Source organism: Podarcis tiliguerta, assembly GCF_965153285.1.
Source record: "Podarcis tiliguerta genome assembly, chromosome: 8".
Lineage (NCBI taxonomy): Eukaryota > Metazoa > Chordata > Lepidosauria > Squamata > Lacertidae > Podarcis > Podarcis tiliguerta.
The window spans coordinates 10,642,484-10,661,043 of NC_139541.1; the positions used below are offsets into that span (position 1 = coordinate 10,642,484).

The 18,560-nt window shown below is 48.0% G+C and overlaps 1 protein-coding gene across 5 annotated transcripts in view; it reads left to right on the top strand.

Annotated features, from left to right (window-relative positions):
• Window positions 1-18,560, top strand: part of HSPG2 (heparan sulfate proteoglycan 2) — a 223,502-nt gene that overhangs the window by 84,307 nt on the left and 120,635 nt on the right. For all 5 annotated transcript variants that reach the window (XM_083453544.1, XM_083453540.1, XM_083453541.1 and 2 more), the window contains 11 exons: window positions 191-322; window positions 3,202-3,346; window positions 3,449-3,600; window positions 5,295-5,441; window positions 7,330-7,493; window positions 11,171-11,350; window positions 12,570-12,766; window positions 13,965-14,112; window positions 14,269-14,396; window positions 16,456-16,542; window positions 17,627-17,685. In XM_083453544.1, the coding sequence (XP_083309670.1) occupies window positions 191-322; window positions 3,202-3,346; window positions 3,449-3,600; window positions 5,295-5,441; window positions 7,330-7,493; window positions 11,171-11,350; window positions 12,570-12,766; window positions 13,965-14,112; window positions 14,269-14,396; window positions 16,456-16,542; window positions 17,627-17,685 (1,539 nt within the window). The remainder of the gene's footprint in view (window positions 1-190; window positions 323-3,201; window positions 3,347-3,448; window positions 3,601-5,294; window positions 5,442-7,329; window positions 7,494-11,170; window positions 11,351-12,569; window positions 12,767-13,964; window positions 14,113-14,268; window positions 14,397-16,455; window positions 16,543-17,626; window positions 17,686-18,560) is intronic.

An 18,560-nucleotide genomic window follows, 5' to 3' on the forward strand; every position in this document is an offset into this window, starting at 1 on the left:
GTGTTTGGGTTCCAAGTTGTTTGAGGACCAAGGCGTTTGAGAACCAAGGTGTACAGTGAAGGCACCTGCCTGACGGTCAAGAGGTGGGGAGTTCTGCAGTGTAGGTGCTGCCACACTAAAGCAATATCAAGCTGGTGAGCCCGTTTCTTCACCCCAGGCTGCTTCGCTAATGCTCTTGTCCTCTCTGCAGCTACCAAGGGCCCTGGGGACACCTGCGCTCCAGACCAGTTCGTCTGCGTGTCCACACGCACCTGCATCCCGGCCAGCTACCAGTGCGATGACGAGACGGATTGCGCAGATCGCTCAGACGAGATTGGCTGCAGTGAGTTCGGGGTGGGGGTGGAGAGCAAGATGGAGTGGGAAGAGTTAAGCCCCCTCCCCAAAAGTGGACTTTGAATGTAATTTGCGTCCTGAGGCACATGAACCACAAAGTTCCCAGGAGAACAATAAATCACCCTGACACAGAATATTTGGTTTGTGGGTTCAAATAGCCCACAATTTTATTGATTACAGATTACATAAGTGAGTGGTTTGGCTTAGGCATTGGGGTGAAGCCAGGCTGTATCTTGACTCCTGCCTGCCTGCAGGGAGTCCATGGAAGGCTAAACCACCGATGGGGGTGCCCTATGTTGTTGTTGTTTAGTCGTGTCCGACTCTTTGTTTGACCCCATGGACCAGAGCATGCCAGGTACTCCTGTCTTCCGCTGCCTCCCGCAGTTTGGTCAAACTCATGCTGGTAGCTTCGAGAACACTGTCCAACCATCTCGTCCTCTGTCGTCCCCTTCTCCTTGTGCCCTCCATCTTTCCCAACATCAGGGTCTTTTCCAGGGAGTCTTCTCTTCTCATGAGGTGGCCAAAGTACTGGAGCCTCAGCTTCAGGATCTGTCCTTCCCGTGAGCACTCAGGGCTGATTTCCTTCAGAATGGAGAGGTTTGATCTTCTTGCAGTCCATGGGACTCTCAAGAGTCTCCTCCAGCACGATAATTCAAAAGCATCAATTCTTTGGTGATCAGCCTTCTTTATGGTCCAGCTCTCACTTCCATACATCACTACTGGGAAAACCATAGCTTTAACTATACAGACCTATATCGATATATCACAATGTCTGAAATAAGGATGGAACTGCGTAGAGGCAGACTCCAAAGTGGATCAGAACCGAATTGCAAAATTGCAGCTCAGTACAACAGTCAAATGCTAGAATCCTTTCAGAGCTTAGTGCTACAGTCCCAGCCAATATTTTATCGCGTTTCTATCCCCGCTCCAAGGAGCTCAAGGTGGTGTTGGTGTGCATGATTCTCATTTGATCCACACGACAACCCTGTGGGGTAAGATAGACTTAAGAGGCAGTGACTGTTCCCCTAGGGCACCCAATGAGCTTTGTGGTCAAGTGGGGATTCGAACCCTGGTCTCCCAGGCCCTAATCCGTCATGCTGGCCATTAGGCTGTGGCGTTCCCAAAGCAAAGGAAGGATTAGACTCTGATTAATAACACACAGAGGCTTGAACCATCAAGACTCTGGGAGGAGTGCGTATAATAATTTTCTGTCCACCCTCTGGCCCAGGTCGTTTTATTCACAAAATAACTTTTTACACAGTGTTCGTAAGAACAAAACAGATTTCCTCGGAGCATTTCAAAACCCCCACGTGAGGACAAAGTTAGATCAGAAGAAATTCTTTTAACTACAAAGACTACTCTGAGCATACATACACAATCTGAGAGTAAATAAAAGAGGACTAGAGGCATGCTTTTAGGAAACTCCGGAGATCATAAGCAGGAGTAAACAGGAGAGGACGGAAGGATGGCAAGGAGATAGGTATCCTTATCACCTTTCTGTGAAACTATTTCCAGGCCCTAAGATTAACAAAACCAAGGAAGGCTGCCTCAAAGAAACTGCCCACTATCTTTTATGACCCAGGATGCATGCCTGGCGAAGCAACGGGCAACTGGGCTGTGTACGTGATTTGTCAAGCAAGAGAAATAGGCATAGCTGTCAACCGTCCCTTATTTGGCGGGACAGTCCCTTATCCCAGCGCCGTGTCCCGCTGTTGTCCCTTATTGATGATGTCCCTTAAATTTCCCGGGTTTCAAAGGAAGCTCCTCTCCCTCCCTCCCTGCCGGCCAGGGAGGAGGGAGGCTCCAACTGTGTTGCTTGGCTGTGTTGCTCACCCAATAAGAAGTCTAAGAACAACTGGGGGGTGGAGCTTGCATGCCTTGTGCTGATCAAATCGGTTGCATTGCCTGGGGACTCGCCTTTGCTCAGCGCTTCCCAGCGGAGAGGTTGACGGTGGTTTTCCTTGAGGCTTGAGGCTTCGTTTGGCTGCTGGCTGGGCTTTCTGCCTTTGGCTCGGAGGGGCTCAGAAGTCGAACATACCTGTGCTTGGAAAATCCCTTATTTTGGCTGCTGATCCCTTCTTTTCGAGGCTGCTGGTCTCTTATTTTCAAATCTGTAAGTTGACAGCTATGGAAATAGGACAGGGATGCAGAGGCATGGATTGAACAAAAATCATATCAAAATGTCTCAAACCCAGTCAACGCAATGCTTTCATTGCTGACACAAATGGCTTGCTCCATATTTGTTATAATTCCTCATAGCAATCCCACCTGATCACTACATTAGGTCACTGCTGGGTAATAATAATAATAATAATAATAATAATAATTTTTTATTTATACCCTGCCCTCCCCAGCCAAGGCCGGGCTCAGAGCGGCTTACAAGCAATAATAAAAACAAGATGAATGATTACAACTTAAAAACAAAAGTAAAATACAACATGAAAATAATGTAACATTAAAATATTAAAATGTAGCCTCATCGCAGGAGGAGAAGGAAAAGAAAAAAGAAAGAGTGGGAGGGAGGGAATCAAATTGGCTCCAAGCCAAAGGCCAGGCGGAACAACTCTGTCTTACAGGCCCTGCGGAAAGAAATCAGATCCTGCAGGGCCCTGGTCTCATGAGGCAGAGCGTTCCACCAGGCTGGAGCCAGAGTTGAAAAGGCCCTGGCTCTGGTTGAAGCCTATCTAACTTCCTTAGGGCCTGGGACCACTAGGGTAGGCATTTCCACTTGCAGATTTCATGTTCGAGGTGGAAGGAGAGCATGAGAGAGATGCTCCCCCCTTTCTTTTGCGATTCCTGCTTTGCAAGAAGCTGGACTAGATGATACTTTGGTCCCCTTCTAACTCTATGATTCTTCTCCCCGTCTAGCCCCTCCCCAGGTGATCACGCCCCCCGAGGAATCCATCCAGGCTGCCCCCGGAGAGACAGTCCGCTTCACCTGTGTGGCCGTGGGCGTCCCCACCCCCATCATCACCTGGAGGCTAAACTGGGGCCACATCCCCAGCAGCCGCAGGTAAGCTGTGGGTGGCTCAGGTGTGTGTGGTCTCCTTCCCCCCCACCTTTTTCTTCCACCACCTGGGCTTGGGGATACTGACTCTGCCCTTTACGGTCATAGGGTGTCCATCACCAGCAAGAACGGGCGGGGGACACTGGTTATTGAAGACGTCAAAGAGGCCGACCAGGGAGCCTACACCTGCGAGGCCATCAACGCCCGCGGGATGGTTTTTGGCATCCCTGATGGAGTGTTGAGCCTCACACCTGGACGAGGTAAGCCAGAGGGGCGGGAAAGGCAGGGTGGGGACTGTTTGGGCAGGCGCTGATCTATCCATCTAATTAGCATATCTGTTGAAGTATTTCTTTAAACAGCGCGTAGTTCTTTGTGTGTGTGTGTGTGTGTTTTAAAATATTCATTTGGTTTTTCAGATTAAAATTTTACAATCACATATGCAACAAACAACATAAAAACAAGATTCCAAGGAATTCAAAGATTCCAGTGTGGTGTAGTGGTTAAGAGCGGTGGATTTGTAATCTGGTGAACCGGGTTCGATTCCCCGCTCCTCCACATGCAGCTGCTGGGTGACCTTCTCTGAAGTCTCTCAGCCCCACTCACCTCACAGAGTGTTTGTTGTGGGGGAGGAAGGTGGAGGAGAATGTTAGCCGCTTTGAGACTCCTTAGGGAAGTGATAAAGTGGGATATTACATCCAGACTCCTCCTCCTCCTCTTCTTCTTCTTCTTCTTCTTCTTCTTCTTCTTCTTCTTCTTCTTCTTCTTCTTCTTCTTCCTGTTCTTCTTTTTTCCTGGACTTCTCTCCTCCCCTTTGTGGGTCCTATTGTTAATCATTTCCTCTTGCATCTTTTATGAAAATCCAAATCTTTTGCATCTCCGTTGTGTCCAAAATTCACCATTAAACTACAAGTGTTGTTCCAATCCTACTAACGATTTTAGCTGTTTACAATGGTTTTTAAGATAGATTATAAAATTTCCCATTCCTTATTACAATTTTGGTCTTCCTGATTTCTGATTCCTCCGTGTTATTTTGGCTATTTCGGCATAACCCATCAATTTAATCTGCCATTCTTCTCTGGTTGGGACTTATACACAGCGCGTAGTTACCCTGTGGCTTTAAAAGAGGACTGGAGAAATTCACGGAGGAGAGGGCTCTGCTCTGCTTACAGAGTTGGGCGCAGTACTGCTTCTGAATCTCAGGTGCCGGAAACCGCAGGCGTTGCTCTCGCACTCGGGTCCTGTGTGAACAGGAGACTGGGTCACTGGCCTGATCCAGCAAGCTCTTAATGCTCTTGTGAAAGGCTTACACTCTCAGAAACTCGACATAGATGCTGCTGGCTGCCAGAACCTCAGTCACGAGACTCTTAATCTCAGGGTTGTGGGTTTGAGCCCCGCAAATGTTTCCTGCATTGCAGGGGATTAGATTAGATTAGATTACCTTTTTGGCCCCTTCCAAGCCTACAGATCTATGAAATACCATAAAATTATATAGCAGTGGAAATGATAATTTAATGATCGGCTCTCTAAACACTCCTTTTTCTGGTTCTTTGGCTATAGCGTTTGAGAGAATATAGATAATTGAACAAACCTTGTTGCATTACATTCTTCATTAAATTATCTTTCCATTGATATATAATTTTATGGTATTACTCCAAAAGAAAGTGGTGTTATGAGCCATCAAACCTCGGAAATACACTTTCCCCAAAAGGTTTCCGCAATTTTGGCCACTAGTGTACATGCAACAAACACAGACGGACAGGACTCCCTCTTGACAGAACATTTTCCTACTGGCCTTTAGTACAGTCCCAACCAAATTATGTCTCTCTTGCATATACTGTGCTGCTATATTGATCTGTTTGATTTACATTAGTGAAATCTTTTTTAAAAAACCTGCTGGCATGTCCATCCATCACCTTGGATCCCTGACAGCCTCCTCCTTCACCCCCCACCCCAGGACCTTGCCCAGAAGGACACTTCCACAACGAAGAGACCTCCCAGTGTTTCCCCTGCTTTTGTTTTGGCATCACCAAATCTTGCCGTGGCACTAGCCGGCACCGCAACCAGATCCGCCTTCGCTTCGACACACCCGACAACTTCAAAGGTAAGGGGGTTGGGGGTGTTATAAGAAAAAACTTCTCCTTTTCCCTTATGGGGTACCCAAGAGCCCGGATAGAGTCCTTCAGTGGGTTCCCTATTGGTAGGAGAAAATAACAAGAGGCCAACCAGAGAATATTGAGAAGCAAAGCAGCTAGTAAGCTTGATCTTTATTCAACTGTTGCAACAGGGTCCCCACTCACCACATGCAGGAGGCAGGAGGAACCCAGAACAATGGTGATCAAGCCCTTATAAAGACTTTTGAAATTGCCCACCCTGTAGCACAAGACCACCCCCCCAAAACATCATACATACATCACAGAAGGGGGTTGTCTACAGCAGAAATACATCACAAGAGGCAGTCTCCAGCAGAAAACCTGTTTGCCAGGATATCTGTTATTGGTCACTGATTGCTTTACCTGAGCAGCCTGGCCTTACGTTTGCGATGGTAAATACTTTAAATTCCTGAATCCAGTTCACAGGCTCCCCCTATTCATACACGCTTAAGACAGGTAAGCGAAAGACAAGGGAGAGGCTATTCCATTTCCTTCCTCCTTGCAGAGAAATATTTGAGGTCAATTTGAGAGAGTCAAAATGACTTCAAGATTGCTCTCCTATTCTATTTCAGACATGTGGTTTATATACTTATGCATGCGTTTGCCTTGTACATTTATGAATGTTTTATTTTATATTTGGGACCTTAAAGTAAAGGTAAAGGGACCCCTGACCAGGTCCAGTTGCGGATGACTCTGGGGCTGCAGCGCTCATCTCGCTTTATTGGCCGAGGGAGCCGGCGTACAGCTTCTGGGTCATGTGGCCAGCATGACTAAGCCGCTTCTGGTGAACCAGAGCAGCACACGGAAATGCCGTTTACCTTCCCGCCGGAGCGGTACCTATTTATCTACTTGCACTTTGACGTGCTTTTGAACTGCTAGGTTGGCAGGAGCAGGGACCGAGCGACGGGAGCTCACCCCGTTGCAGGGATTCGAACCGCCGACCTTCCGATCGGCAAGCCCTGGGCTCTGTGGTTTAACCCACTGCGCCACCCGCGTCCCACTTGGGACCTTAGAATTCTTATAAGGGGGGAGGAGGGCTTTGGGTTTTGAGGTGGTCTTCCACTAAGTTTTCCTCAGAGAATATCCGGTGGCATTAATAGGCCTCTGAAGAACCCTGCTGGATTGGGCCCTGGGGGCACACCTTGCCCAGTGTCCTGGCCTCACGTAGGCCAACCAGGTGCCCTGCAACAACCCCCTGCCATTGTTGCAAACAAAATCAATCTGCCCTTTTTCCCTTATGGGGTATCCAAGAGCCCATATAGAGTTCTTACGTAGGTTCCCTATTGGTAGGAGAAAATAACAGAGGCCAACCAGAGAATATTGAGAAGCAAAGCAGCTAGTAAGCCTGATCTTTATTGATCAGTTGCAACAGGGTCCTCCCCTTACACAGAAGGCGTGTAGCTCAAGACCACAACCCCAGATACATCATACCTACATCACAAAGGGCGGTCTACAGCAAAAATCTGAGTGCTTTGTTTACCTCCTGTCTGCCAGGTTACCTGTTTAATGGTCACTTGACTGGATTGTCTAGGGAGCCTGGCCAGTCTTTTGTAATGATAAATACTTAGTTCCTGATCAAGGTCACAGACTCACACCCTATTCATATCTTAAATGTGCCATTAAGACAGGATTTGTGAAGGAAAAGGCAACGGGGAAGCTTTTCCATTTTCCTTTGACCTTGCAGAGAAAACGTTTGGTCAGTTTGGGAATCAAAATGGTTTCAGGGTTGTCTTCCTGTGCTGATCTGTGTATGTGCTCGGTTGGTACATTTATGAACATTTAATATATATCTGAGACCTTAAAATTCTTACCACACCATTCCCGTGTCACTTTCCCCAGGGGTGAATGTGACGACCCCCTCTCAGCCCGGAACACCGCCCCTCTCCTCGACCCAGCTGCAGATTGACCCCGGATTGCAGGAGTTCCAGCTGGTCGATCTCTCCCGCCGTTTCCTGATACACGACTCTTTCTGGATGCTCCCCGGGCAGTTCCTGGGCAACAAGGTGAGGGAAGCGAGTTCGAGTCCTCATGGCCTAAACTGTAGGCCAATTTTAAGAACAGGATTAGCTTCCTTTTCTTTCCTTTTTTTGTATTTGTTTTTTTGTTGCTGTTTTATTTTGACAAAGTAATAACCATACATAAATAAGAATAAAAATGTGCACCTCACCCCGGAGACCATTCCATTGTAAGTATCTAACCATGTAACTAAGCCAAACCACGGGGGGAGGGGGGGAGAGGGGCTCAGAGCTTATGTCTTATTCCCTTTTCCAGGGATTCTGTCCTTTTTAAATATTTATTTATGTACTCAGATGGGGTCACGAAGCGACGGACATGACTAAACGACTAAACAACAAGAACAATATTCATTTATTCATTTGACAAAGTAATAATCATAAATAAATAAATAAGAATAAAAATGTGCGCCCCGCCACTGAGACCATTCCGTTGTAACTATCCAACCTCCCTAAATTTCAACACCTCTTGCGATGGTTTGACCCCTTTCTGTTTTAACAGTACAGTGGTACCTCGGGTTACATACGCTTCAGGTTACATACGCTTCAGGTTACAGACTTCGGTAACCCAGAAATATTACCTTGGGTTAAGAACTTTGCTTCAGGATGAGAACAGAAATCGTGCTCCAGCGGTGCGGCAGCAGCAGGAGGCCCCATTAACTAAAGTGGTGCTTCAGGTTAAGAACAGTTTCAGGTTAAGAATGGACCTCCGGAACGAATTAAGTATTTAACCTGAGGTACCACGGTACAGTTATACCTCGGGATAAATACACTTCAGGTTGAGCGCTTTTGGGTTGTGCTCCGCGGCGACCCGGAAGTAATGGAGCGTGTTACTTCCACGTTTCGCCGCTCACACATGCGCAGATGGTCAAAACGATGTCACGGGCATGCGTGGAAGCGGCGAAATGCGATCCACGCACGCGCAGATGCTCTATCGTGCCTTACGTTCTGTTTGGGATGCGAACAGGGCTCCGGAACGGATCCCGTTCGCATCCCGAGGTACCACTGTACAGATTCTATAAACACCCTCCATATCTCCTCAAAATCATTTCTCTTGCGTATTTCCCATCTCACCTTAATAGCATGTGTCAAATTTTCATTAATAGCTACATCCCACACCTCTTTATACCGTTCTTCCACTTTATATTCCACCAGATGTCAAAAAGAAAAACAACTACCAGACTTTTAGAAGACATTTGAAGGCAGCCCTGTTTAGGGAAGTTTTTAATGTTTAATACACTATTGTAGTTTAATATTCTGTTGGGAGCCACCCAGAGTAGCTGGGGAAACCCAGACAGATGGGTGGGGTATTAATAATAATAATAATAATAATAATAATAATAATAAATTCTGCTAGCTCTTTCCACTTCCTAGCTATCATAATTTGTGCAGCTGCCATTTGTGAGCAAGTCCTTCATAGCCCACGAACCTTCCACCCCGTCATAAATTGATAATAATCCTCCTTCTGGACTTTCTGCTAGCCTTAAGCTTAGCTGCCTTTTCTCAAGTCGGAAAAATGACCCTTCTCACACTGACTGTCAGCAGTGGCCCTTGAGGGTTTCAGAAAAGGGAGCATTCCCAACCCCTAGCTGAAGATGCTTCCAGGCATTGAACCTGGGACCTTCTGCATGCCAAGCAGGTGTCCTGCCAAGCCGCAGCCCTTTTTGATAACAGCAGTGCTGGGGCGGGGTGGAAGCAAGGAGGAGGCTAGGAAGGTACGATGGGTTTCTGCAGAGAGTGGGAATAATAATATTAAAATAATAAAATTTTATTTACAGTGGTGCCTCGCAAGACGAAAAGAATCCGTTCCGCGAGTCTCTTCGTCTAGCGGTTTTTTGTTTTACGAAGCAACCCCATTAGCGGATTAGCGCTATTAGCGGTTTAGCGGCTATTAGCGGCTATTAAAGGCTTAAGTGATTAGCGGATTAGCTGCTAAAAGGCTATTAGCAGCTTAGTGCCTTAGAAAAAGGGGGTGGGGAGCGGAAAAAAATCGCAGGAACTCGCAAGACATTTTCGTCTTGCGAAGCAAGCCCATAGGAAATTCGTTTTGCGAAGCACCTCCAAAACGGAAAACCCTTTCGTCTAGCGGGTTTTCCGTCTTGCGAGGCATTCGTCTTGCGGGGCACCACTGTATATCCCGCCCTCCCCAGCCGAAGCCGGGCTCAGAGCAGCTAACAACAGTAAAGGTAAAAGGGAGGTGATGAACCATAATCTGCAGATTAGGAATGTAAGGAGAGCGTGCTGGATCCGACCACTGGCCCATCCAATCCGTCCTCCTTTGCTCACCGTGGCCGAACAATTGCCTGTGGAAAGCCAGCAAGTAGCTTCATGGGATGTCCTCCAGTTCTAGCCTCGCTCTTTCTTTCTTTTTACAATTTTCATTAAATTTCCTGTTTTACAATTTAAAATACTCGCTTAAACATTCCTAAAATATCAATGACCACCTTTCTTCTCTTTCCATGGTTCATTTTGCCTTTTCATAAATCCCTTATTCCATAGGTTTTTGTATCTTTTTTTTAATATTTTTTTTATTAGGAATTACAACATAACATGTTATCAATAAAACATATCATCCTCATTTCCCCACCCTCCCAATCCCCCCCAGACTTCCCTCAGCTCCTCCCCCTGGTTTTTCCATACTTATAGTTCTCTGCATATTATAAAATTGTAAAAATCCTTAACCTATCTGTCTATATGTTATTAATAATAAATTTGTGAATGTTTATTCAAAGCCTGCCAAGGAGTCCAGTCCATTTTGTTGTTTCTTTAAATACTTTGTAAAAGGTTCTCTTCTTTAAAGTCACAGTTGTCCTTATCACATAGTTTATATGTCAGTTTTGCTAATTCCGCATAGTCCATCAGTTTCTCTTGCCATAGTTCTTTAGTCGGGGTTTCTTCATTCTTCCAACCTTGTGCTATTAAGACTCTTGCCGCCGTTGCCGCATACATGAAGATATTCTTAAATTTCCTTGGCAGGTCTTTCCCTAAAATCCCTAACAAAAATGCTTCAGGTTTTTTAACAAATGTTAATTGGAACATTTTCTTCAGATAAGTTTTTGTATCCATTCTTCCTTTGCTGGGACTTCTATTCTTTCCCATTTTGGCGCGAGTAACATTCTTGCTGCTGTGTAAGCATACATGAATCAATTTCTTTTTTTATATATTTAATTTTTATTCAGTTTCCAATATACATTTTATCCAAATTTAACATTCGCCTTATACATAAACATCTTTTGGACTTCCCTCAACCTATTTGACAATTCTCCATACTATTTCTACATCTCACATTTCTTAATTTTATGTTGCACTTTACCTCTCTTAATTTTAACCTATTTTTCAAACAACATTTCCATCAGTCTTTTTCACAAAGCTTCTTGAAAACCAACAAGCGTTAGTTGCTCCTCACATACATTTTTGATATATTCTGTAAATTTCTTCCATGAATCAATTTCTATACGATTTAGATAGTTCTGTCCCTATAATCATGGCTCCCTCCTTTCAGGGTTTAACTTTTTCTCCCTCCCCAGCCCTCCAAGACACCCCTGCAGTCATCCAGCTCACATTTCTGCTGAATGGGCACATGGATTTATGGGGGTGGGTTGGAGGGCCAGGGACTACATTTGGGTTGCCCCCTGCTGACCTCCCCTCCCTCTCTGCTCTGCCTGCAGGTGGACTCCTATGGAGGTTTCCTGCGCTTCAAGGTGCGCTACGGCCTGGCCAGGGGCCAATCGGAGCCTGTGCAGAAACCCAACGTCGTGATTGTGGGGAACGGACAGAAGCTGGTCTACCGCGTGCAGGTGCCCACCCAGCCCTCGGTGGTGAACCAGCGGCAGGTCCAGTTCACTGAGGTGAGTGCGGCTGGAACGGGGAGGGCTTGTTCTATCCTGCTAAGGCTGAACGCTCCTCCCAACACCCCTGCGAAGTAGGCTGAGCAAGGATTTGAATCCAGATCTCTCCCTGCCCCTCAGAGGCAAATACTCATAGCTTCCACATCACACTGAACTTTAAGGTGACTCAAACAAGTGAGCCAAGCTGGGTTGGGTGGGTAGAAGCAACATTAGGTAAAGGTAAAGGTACCCCTGCCCGTACGGGCCAGTCTTGACAGACTCTAGGGTTGTGCGCCCATCTCACTCAAAGAGGCCAAGGGCCAGCGCTGTCCGAAGACACTTCCGGGTCACGTGGCCAGCGTGACATCGCTGCTCTGGCGAGCCAGAGCCGCACACGGAAACGCCGTTTACCTTCCCACTAGTAAGCGGTCCCTATTTATCTACTTGCACCTGAGAGTGCTTTCGAACTGCTAGGTTGGCAGGCGCTGGGACCGAACAGCGGGAGCGCACCCCGCCGCGGGGATTCGAACCGCCGACCTTTCGATCGGCAAGCCCTAGGCACTGAGGCTTTAACCCACAGCTCCACCCGCGTCCCCAGAAGCAACATTACCCTTATTTATTTTATACTTTTATTGGTTTTTTCTTTTGTATAGGCATCTTTTTTATTGATTTTCACAGGTTTTACAAGTTTGCTTCTTTGTTTTTCTTTGAATTTTGAGTTCCCACCTTTACTTCCATGACGTTTTCATTCCCACCTTATACCTACCGCTTTAGATGATGGTACTTCATTCCATCACTCGGAATGGTACTTCATTCCGCTGAATTGATAATTCAGTTTTCATTTGACCCTAGCTGTTCTTCAAATACAGTAGACCCTCAGGTTACGTTACTCTCGAGTAACGTAAACTTCGGGTTGCAAAATCAGCAGCAAAACCAGAAGTACCCAGAAGCGGTACCTCTGGATGTGGATTTTTCAGGGTGCACACAGACCCCCTGGAACAAATTAAATTTGTATCCAGATGGTCCACTGTACTCCAAAAAGGGTCTCACCTCAAGCTTCCCATATAGATTTTTATAATGTGAAGTGGTATGTGTTGGGATTTTTTAATCGCCCATTTCTTTAAAACATTGACAGTCACAATATTTGTGAGCGCTCTTGGGGCAGCCAATGCAATAAGGGGATTTCTCCTGCACCTTTTGCTTAGCCATTTCTTCACCTGCCGGGCGTTCCCCTCTGCAGGAACACTGGGAGAAGGAGTCGGGAGCCTCCGTCAGCCGAGAGGAACTGCTGCTCACCCTCCAGAACCTGGAGGCGGTTATGATCCAGACCGTCTATGACAACCGGATGGCCAGTGTGGGGCTGAGCGACATCGTCATGGACACGACCACCACGGAGGTCACCGGCTTGGGCCTGGCGCATGGCGTGGAGGAATGCAGGTGTGCCAGCGATGGGGGCAGCTGCTGACATCCAGGGTGCTTCTGGGCAGGGAAGGGGGGGCTCGAGCCAGCCTGCTGCGACCCTGCGCCTGTGGATTGTGTCCAAATTAGTCCTACTCAGAGGAGGCTAATAATAATAATAATAATAATAATAATAATAATAATAATAATAATGTATTTCTACCCAGCCCATCTGGCTGGGTTTCCCCAGCCACTCTGGGAGGCTCCCGACAGAATACAGTGGTCCCTCGGGTTACATATGCTTCAGGTTACATACTCCGCTAACTCAGAAATATTACTGCGGGTTAAGAACTTTGCTTCAGGATAAGAACAGAAATTATGCTCCGGCGGCGCAGCGGCAGCGGGAGGCCCCATTAGCTAAGGTGGTGCTTCAGGTTAAGATCAGTTTCAGGTTAAGAACGGACCGAATTAAGTTCTTAACCCGAGGTACCACTGTATTAGGTAAAGGGACCCCTGACCGTTAGGTCCAATCGTGGACAACTCTGGGGTTGCAGCGCTCATCTCGCTTTACTGGCCGAGGGAGCCGGTGTATAGCTTCCGGGTCATGTGGCCAGCATGACTAAGCTGCTTCTGGCGAACCAGAGCAGCACACGGAAACGCTGTTTATCTTCCCACCAGAGTGGTACCTGTTTACCGTATTTTCCGCACCATAGAGCGCACCTGACCATAGGGCGCACCTAGTTTTCAGAGGGGGAAATCAAGGGAAAAAATATGGTCCCCCCCCCCCCCCAGCTCTGGGAGCAGTGGACAGGCTGCAGGCAGTGAAAGCAGCGATCCCTCTTGCTGTTCTGGCTTCTGGGATAGCTGCGCAGCCTGCATTTGCTCCATAAGATGCACACACATTTCCCCTTACTTTTTAGAAGGGAAAAAGTGAGTCTTATAGAGCAAAAAATATGGTAATTATCCCAACTGTCTATCTGAATCCTCGTAACAGATTCTCTCACTCTCTCACATCAAACTATCCCAACCCACAGACGTATCCTCACTCTCCCTTCTCTAACACCCGACTGACTCCTTAACAACACTAACTAACTCCTCCCCTTGGGTTCCCACTTGCCAATCACTTCACACTCATTTAACCCTTTCCTTATAACCCAGCATGATGTCACCTAGGAGGGCAAACGCCACACCTGCCTCTCTCTGCTGCTGTCTTCACCCTCTGCTCATCTCTCTGCAGGTGCCCCGCTGGGTACGCCGGCCTCTCCTGCGAGCGCTGCGAGGCCCATTTCAAGCGAGTGCCCGGCGGGCCCTACCTGGGCACGTGCTCTGGCTGCAACTGCAACGGGCACTCCAGCACCTGCGACCCGTTCTCTGGCTACTGCCTGGTAAGCTTGCCAACGGGTGGCGGGGGGGGGCGACAGCCGCTGGAGGAGGGGCGCGAAGCGGGTTGTCTGGCAGGGGGAGGGATTTGGGGGAAACTGCGCCCTGCCCTTCACCTCCCTCTTCCTTTTGTCTCTTCCGCTTCTTCCCCTGCCCCGCAGAACTGTCAGCACCACACCGAAGGGCCCCAGTGCAACAAATGTAAGCCGGGTTTCTTTGGAGATGCAACCAAGGGCACCCCCACCGCCTGCCGCCCCTGCCCCTGCCCGTACACCGAAGCCCCCCGCAGGTGAGTGAGCCGAGGGTCTTTGCGTTGTGGATTATCGTTGTCGGGGTCTGTTCTGGAGGACGTCGGCAGCCGCCCGCCCTCTGCGGACTTGGCATGCTTTGCAGGAAGGAGATTAGTGTAATGGTTCTGGGGGTTGCTCGTGCGTAAATCGGCGCCACACCTGGGTGGGTTGCCTGAGTGAACCCTTTCTGTCTGGACAGGCACTCGCCCGTGGCTATCTCAATCACTGGCAGAATCCGTCAGTGGGCGTTTCTTGAACTTCTTCCAGCATAAAAGTTCTTTGACGCCTAGTCTCCGCCTACTCTCCCTGCGCGGAAGCCTTCTGCGCAGGGAGGGTGTGGGCATCGGAGGACCCGTGCTCTCCCCGCTGGTCCCCGGCGAGGAGTCTTGGAGCCACCTCGCCGATTCCCCCATCTGCCTCCCTTCTCCACTGGTGCTACGCTGATTTCCTTCCCCAGAAGATGTGCTGCTTCTCTCCCTCCCGGGACGCTCTCCGGAATCCCTCTGGAGCCCTCCCTCTCCCTCTGGCTCCGATGGCAGTTCCCTGACAATTAGGAAAGGACCAAAATAATAATAATAATCCACAGCTTCCGGGGGTGGGTGGGTTTGCCTGCAATTTTCCTATTGCCCTGAAAGCAAACATTGAGCCTGCAAGGAAGGACAGTGAGTCCGGTGAGTCCATTTCCATGAATTTACCTCTGGGAACACCTTGCCTTGTACAGGGGTACCTTGGTTCTCAAACTTAATCCGTTCCGGAAGTCCGTTCCAAAACCAAAGCGTTCCAAAACCAAGGTGTGCTTTTCCATAGAAAGTAATGCAAAACAGATTCATCCGTTCCAGACTTTTAAAAACAACCCCTAAAACAGCCATTTAACATGAATTTTACTCTCTAACCATTGATCCATAAACTGAATAATTTGTACTGTGCTATAAAATAAGTAAGACAGTATTGTAAATTAAAATTATTCTTTTTTCCTTACCTGCACTGATGATAGTCATTATTTGGATGGGGGGCTTTTATCCATTTCCGCAGCCACACAATCAATCAATCAATCAATCAGTTCAGTAGCTGAACTGGGTTCCACACAGTCACAAAACAAATGAACCAAAAGAGCCTCAAGAACAAAAGCGCAAAACTTAATCCATTCCGGAAGTCAGTTTGACTTCTGAAATGTTCAAAAACCAAGGCGCAGCTTCTGATTGGTGCAGGCGCCCTGGAAACAATAGCAGACAGCCATATCAGATGTTTGGCTTCTGAAAAACATTCAAAAACTGGAACACTTACTTCCAGGTTTTCGGCGTTTAGGAACCAAGGTGTTTGAGTACCAAGGCATTTGAGAACCAAGGTACCACTGTATGCCTTTTTCTGTGTAATTCAATCCTCCGGAAAGGAAAGAGCCCCCCTCTCTTTAGTTGTGCCATGCACTTCCAGGTCCGTCTTGCATCCACAAAGACCAGGGCTTTTAGTGTCGTGGCACTAGCCCATTGGAATGTGTTCCTGATGAACCACCTGTAGCGCTGGCATTCAGGTGCCCTGCTTAAAACACACCTGGCTTTTCCTGAAATTGAGCTGTGTGGCTGTATCGGTCTGGTCTACCCTTTTGTGATACATTTTGTGCTTGTTTTACGAACGTATTTTTATTGTGGATTTTATGCTCTTTACCATCATGAGGTAGGTAAACAGGGTCAGGTAACAGGTAAGTAGCTTAGGTAGGTAGGCAGATTGATAGATGATCAATTGATTAGGAAGGCAAAAATGAATAGGTAAGTAGATTAGACAGGCAGGCAGATAGACAGGCAGGCAGATACATAGATATATAATAGATAATATATTTTAATGATGGTGGCATTGAAATTTGTGCAGATAAATAGATAAGCAAGGCAGCTATGAATAGGCCACTGATGTGTGCCGCTCAGTCCGCAACTCGGAAGCTGCCCTCGCCCACAGTCCAGGCCGATATGGGCCCTGCCAGCCTTGCACCCAGCGGCCTGCATTCCCAGCGTTGTGGGGCAGAGGGATGGTGGTGCCCATGGTGACACTGCCCTCTTCTCCTTTCAGGTTTTCAGAGTCCTGCTTCCTGGACACAGACGGGCAGGCCACCTGCGACGCCTGCGCCCCAGGCTACACCGGACGTCGCTGCGAAAAGTGAGTGGGCTCCTTGTTGTAGTTTCAAACTGTATGTTGGAGCTGCTGGGAGTTGGAGTCCAGCAGTTCCTGGAGAACCACGAGCTCTCGATCCTTGAACTGGACCGTCACTTGCCTTCACTGTCCCCAGCTGCCATCATCCCTGAATATAGGCCAGGCTGGCTGGTGCTGTTGGGAGTTGGAGTCTAGCAATTTATGGAGAACCACAAGCTCTCCATCCCTGATTTGGACCGTCACTTGCCTTCACTGTCCCCAGCTGCCATCATCCCTGAATATAGGCCAGGCTGGCTGGTGCTGTTGGGAGTTGGAGTCTAGCACTTTATGGAGAACCACAAGCTCTCCATCCCTGATTTGGACCGTCACTTGCCTTCACTGTCCCCAGCTGCCATCATCCCTGAATATAGGCCAGGCTGGCTGGTGCTGTTGGGAGTTGGAGTCTAGCAATTTATGGAGAACCACAAGCTCTCCATCCCTGAATTGGACCGTCACTTGCCTTCGCTGCCCCTGGCCACCTCCATCACCACTTTGCCATTTTTAAACACAGGGATCAGGGATGAGTTGGGGAGTCTTAACAACATCTGGAGGGCTACAGGGTCCCCATCCTTGAACTAGACCGTCACTTGCCTTCACTGCCCACTCCATTGCCAGTCTGCCTTCTTTAAATGCTTGAATGAGAGAGGTGTGTCCCTCCAGATGTTATGGGACTCCAACTTCCATCATCACCCCTCACCTTTGGCCATGTTGGCTGCTGTGGCTGATGGGAGTTGGGAGTCCCAGAACATCTGGAGGGACACAGATGTTCCCCATCCCTGAACTAGGCCATCACTTGCCTTGACTGCTCCTCGCTACCTCCATCATAACTTGACCTTGTATTTAAACTACAGGACCTCATGTCTTCCATAGGCTAGTGAGCTACAACTACCGCCATCATCCGTGACCATTGGGCATGCTGTCTGTTGGGGCTGATGGGAGTTAGAGTCCAGCAACGTTGGGGAGGGGGGCAGAGATGTTTCCTACCCTTGGCCACAAAGTGATTTCCGGAGGACACTGATAAAGTTCCAATTTAACATATTTCCGCCCCTAGATGTGCTCCTGGCTTCAAAGGAGACCCCATCCAGCCGCGAGGAAAATGTGTGAGGATTGGTGAGTAAAACCTTTGAACGCACGCAATTCAGGTTTTTAGGGCAAAATCTGTGAAAACTCAGCATCGAATAACTGCCGGCTTTCTCTAGTACAGTGGTGCCCCGCAAGACGAATGCCTCGCAAGACGGAAAACCCACTAGACGAAAGGGTTTTCCGTTTTTCAATGCGCTTCGCAGGACGAATTTCTCTATGGGCTTGCTTCGCAAGACAAAAATGTCTTGCGAGTCTTGAGATTTTTTTCCGCTCCCCACCCCCTTTTTCTAAGGCGCTAAGCTGCTAATAGCCTTTTAGCAGCTAATCCGCTAATCCCTTAAGCCTTTAATAACCGCTAATAGCCGCTAATAGCCGCTAAACTGCTAATAGCGCTAAGCCGCTAAGCCGCTAATAGTGTTGCTTCGCAAGACGAAAAAAACGCTAGACGAAGAGACTCACAGAACGAATTAATTTCTTCTTCCGAGGCACCACTGTACTAGATCCATTGAAATGAAGGGACATGGCTAACTTAGGCCCATTCATTTCGGTGGGTCTACTCTGAGTAGGACTCTGTTGAGAACAACCTACTGAAACTTCCTTCTGAGTAAGCCTGAATAGGATGGTGCCATGGAGCAGAGAGGGAGAAATTGGGCAAAGGAGATTGCAGACTGGCCCTCCCCACCAAAGAGAAGAGCAATGTGCCTGTTGCTTTCCATTCACAATCTGTCCTACAATCATAGGAATTTTTGAGTTGGGAGGGATCCGTGGGTCATCTAGTCCAGCCCCCTGCAATGCAGGAATCTCAGCTCAAGCACCCATGTCCTGATGACGTTTCTTCTGCTAATGAGGGCGCAGGCTGGTCAGGACGAGCTTTCAGGCCTTCTCAGGGGAACCTCGTCCAG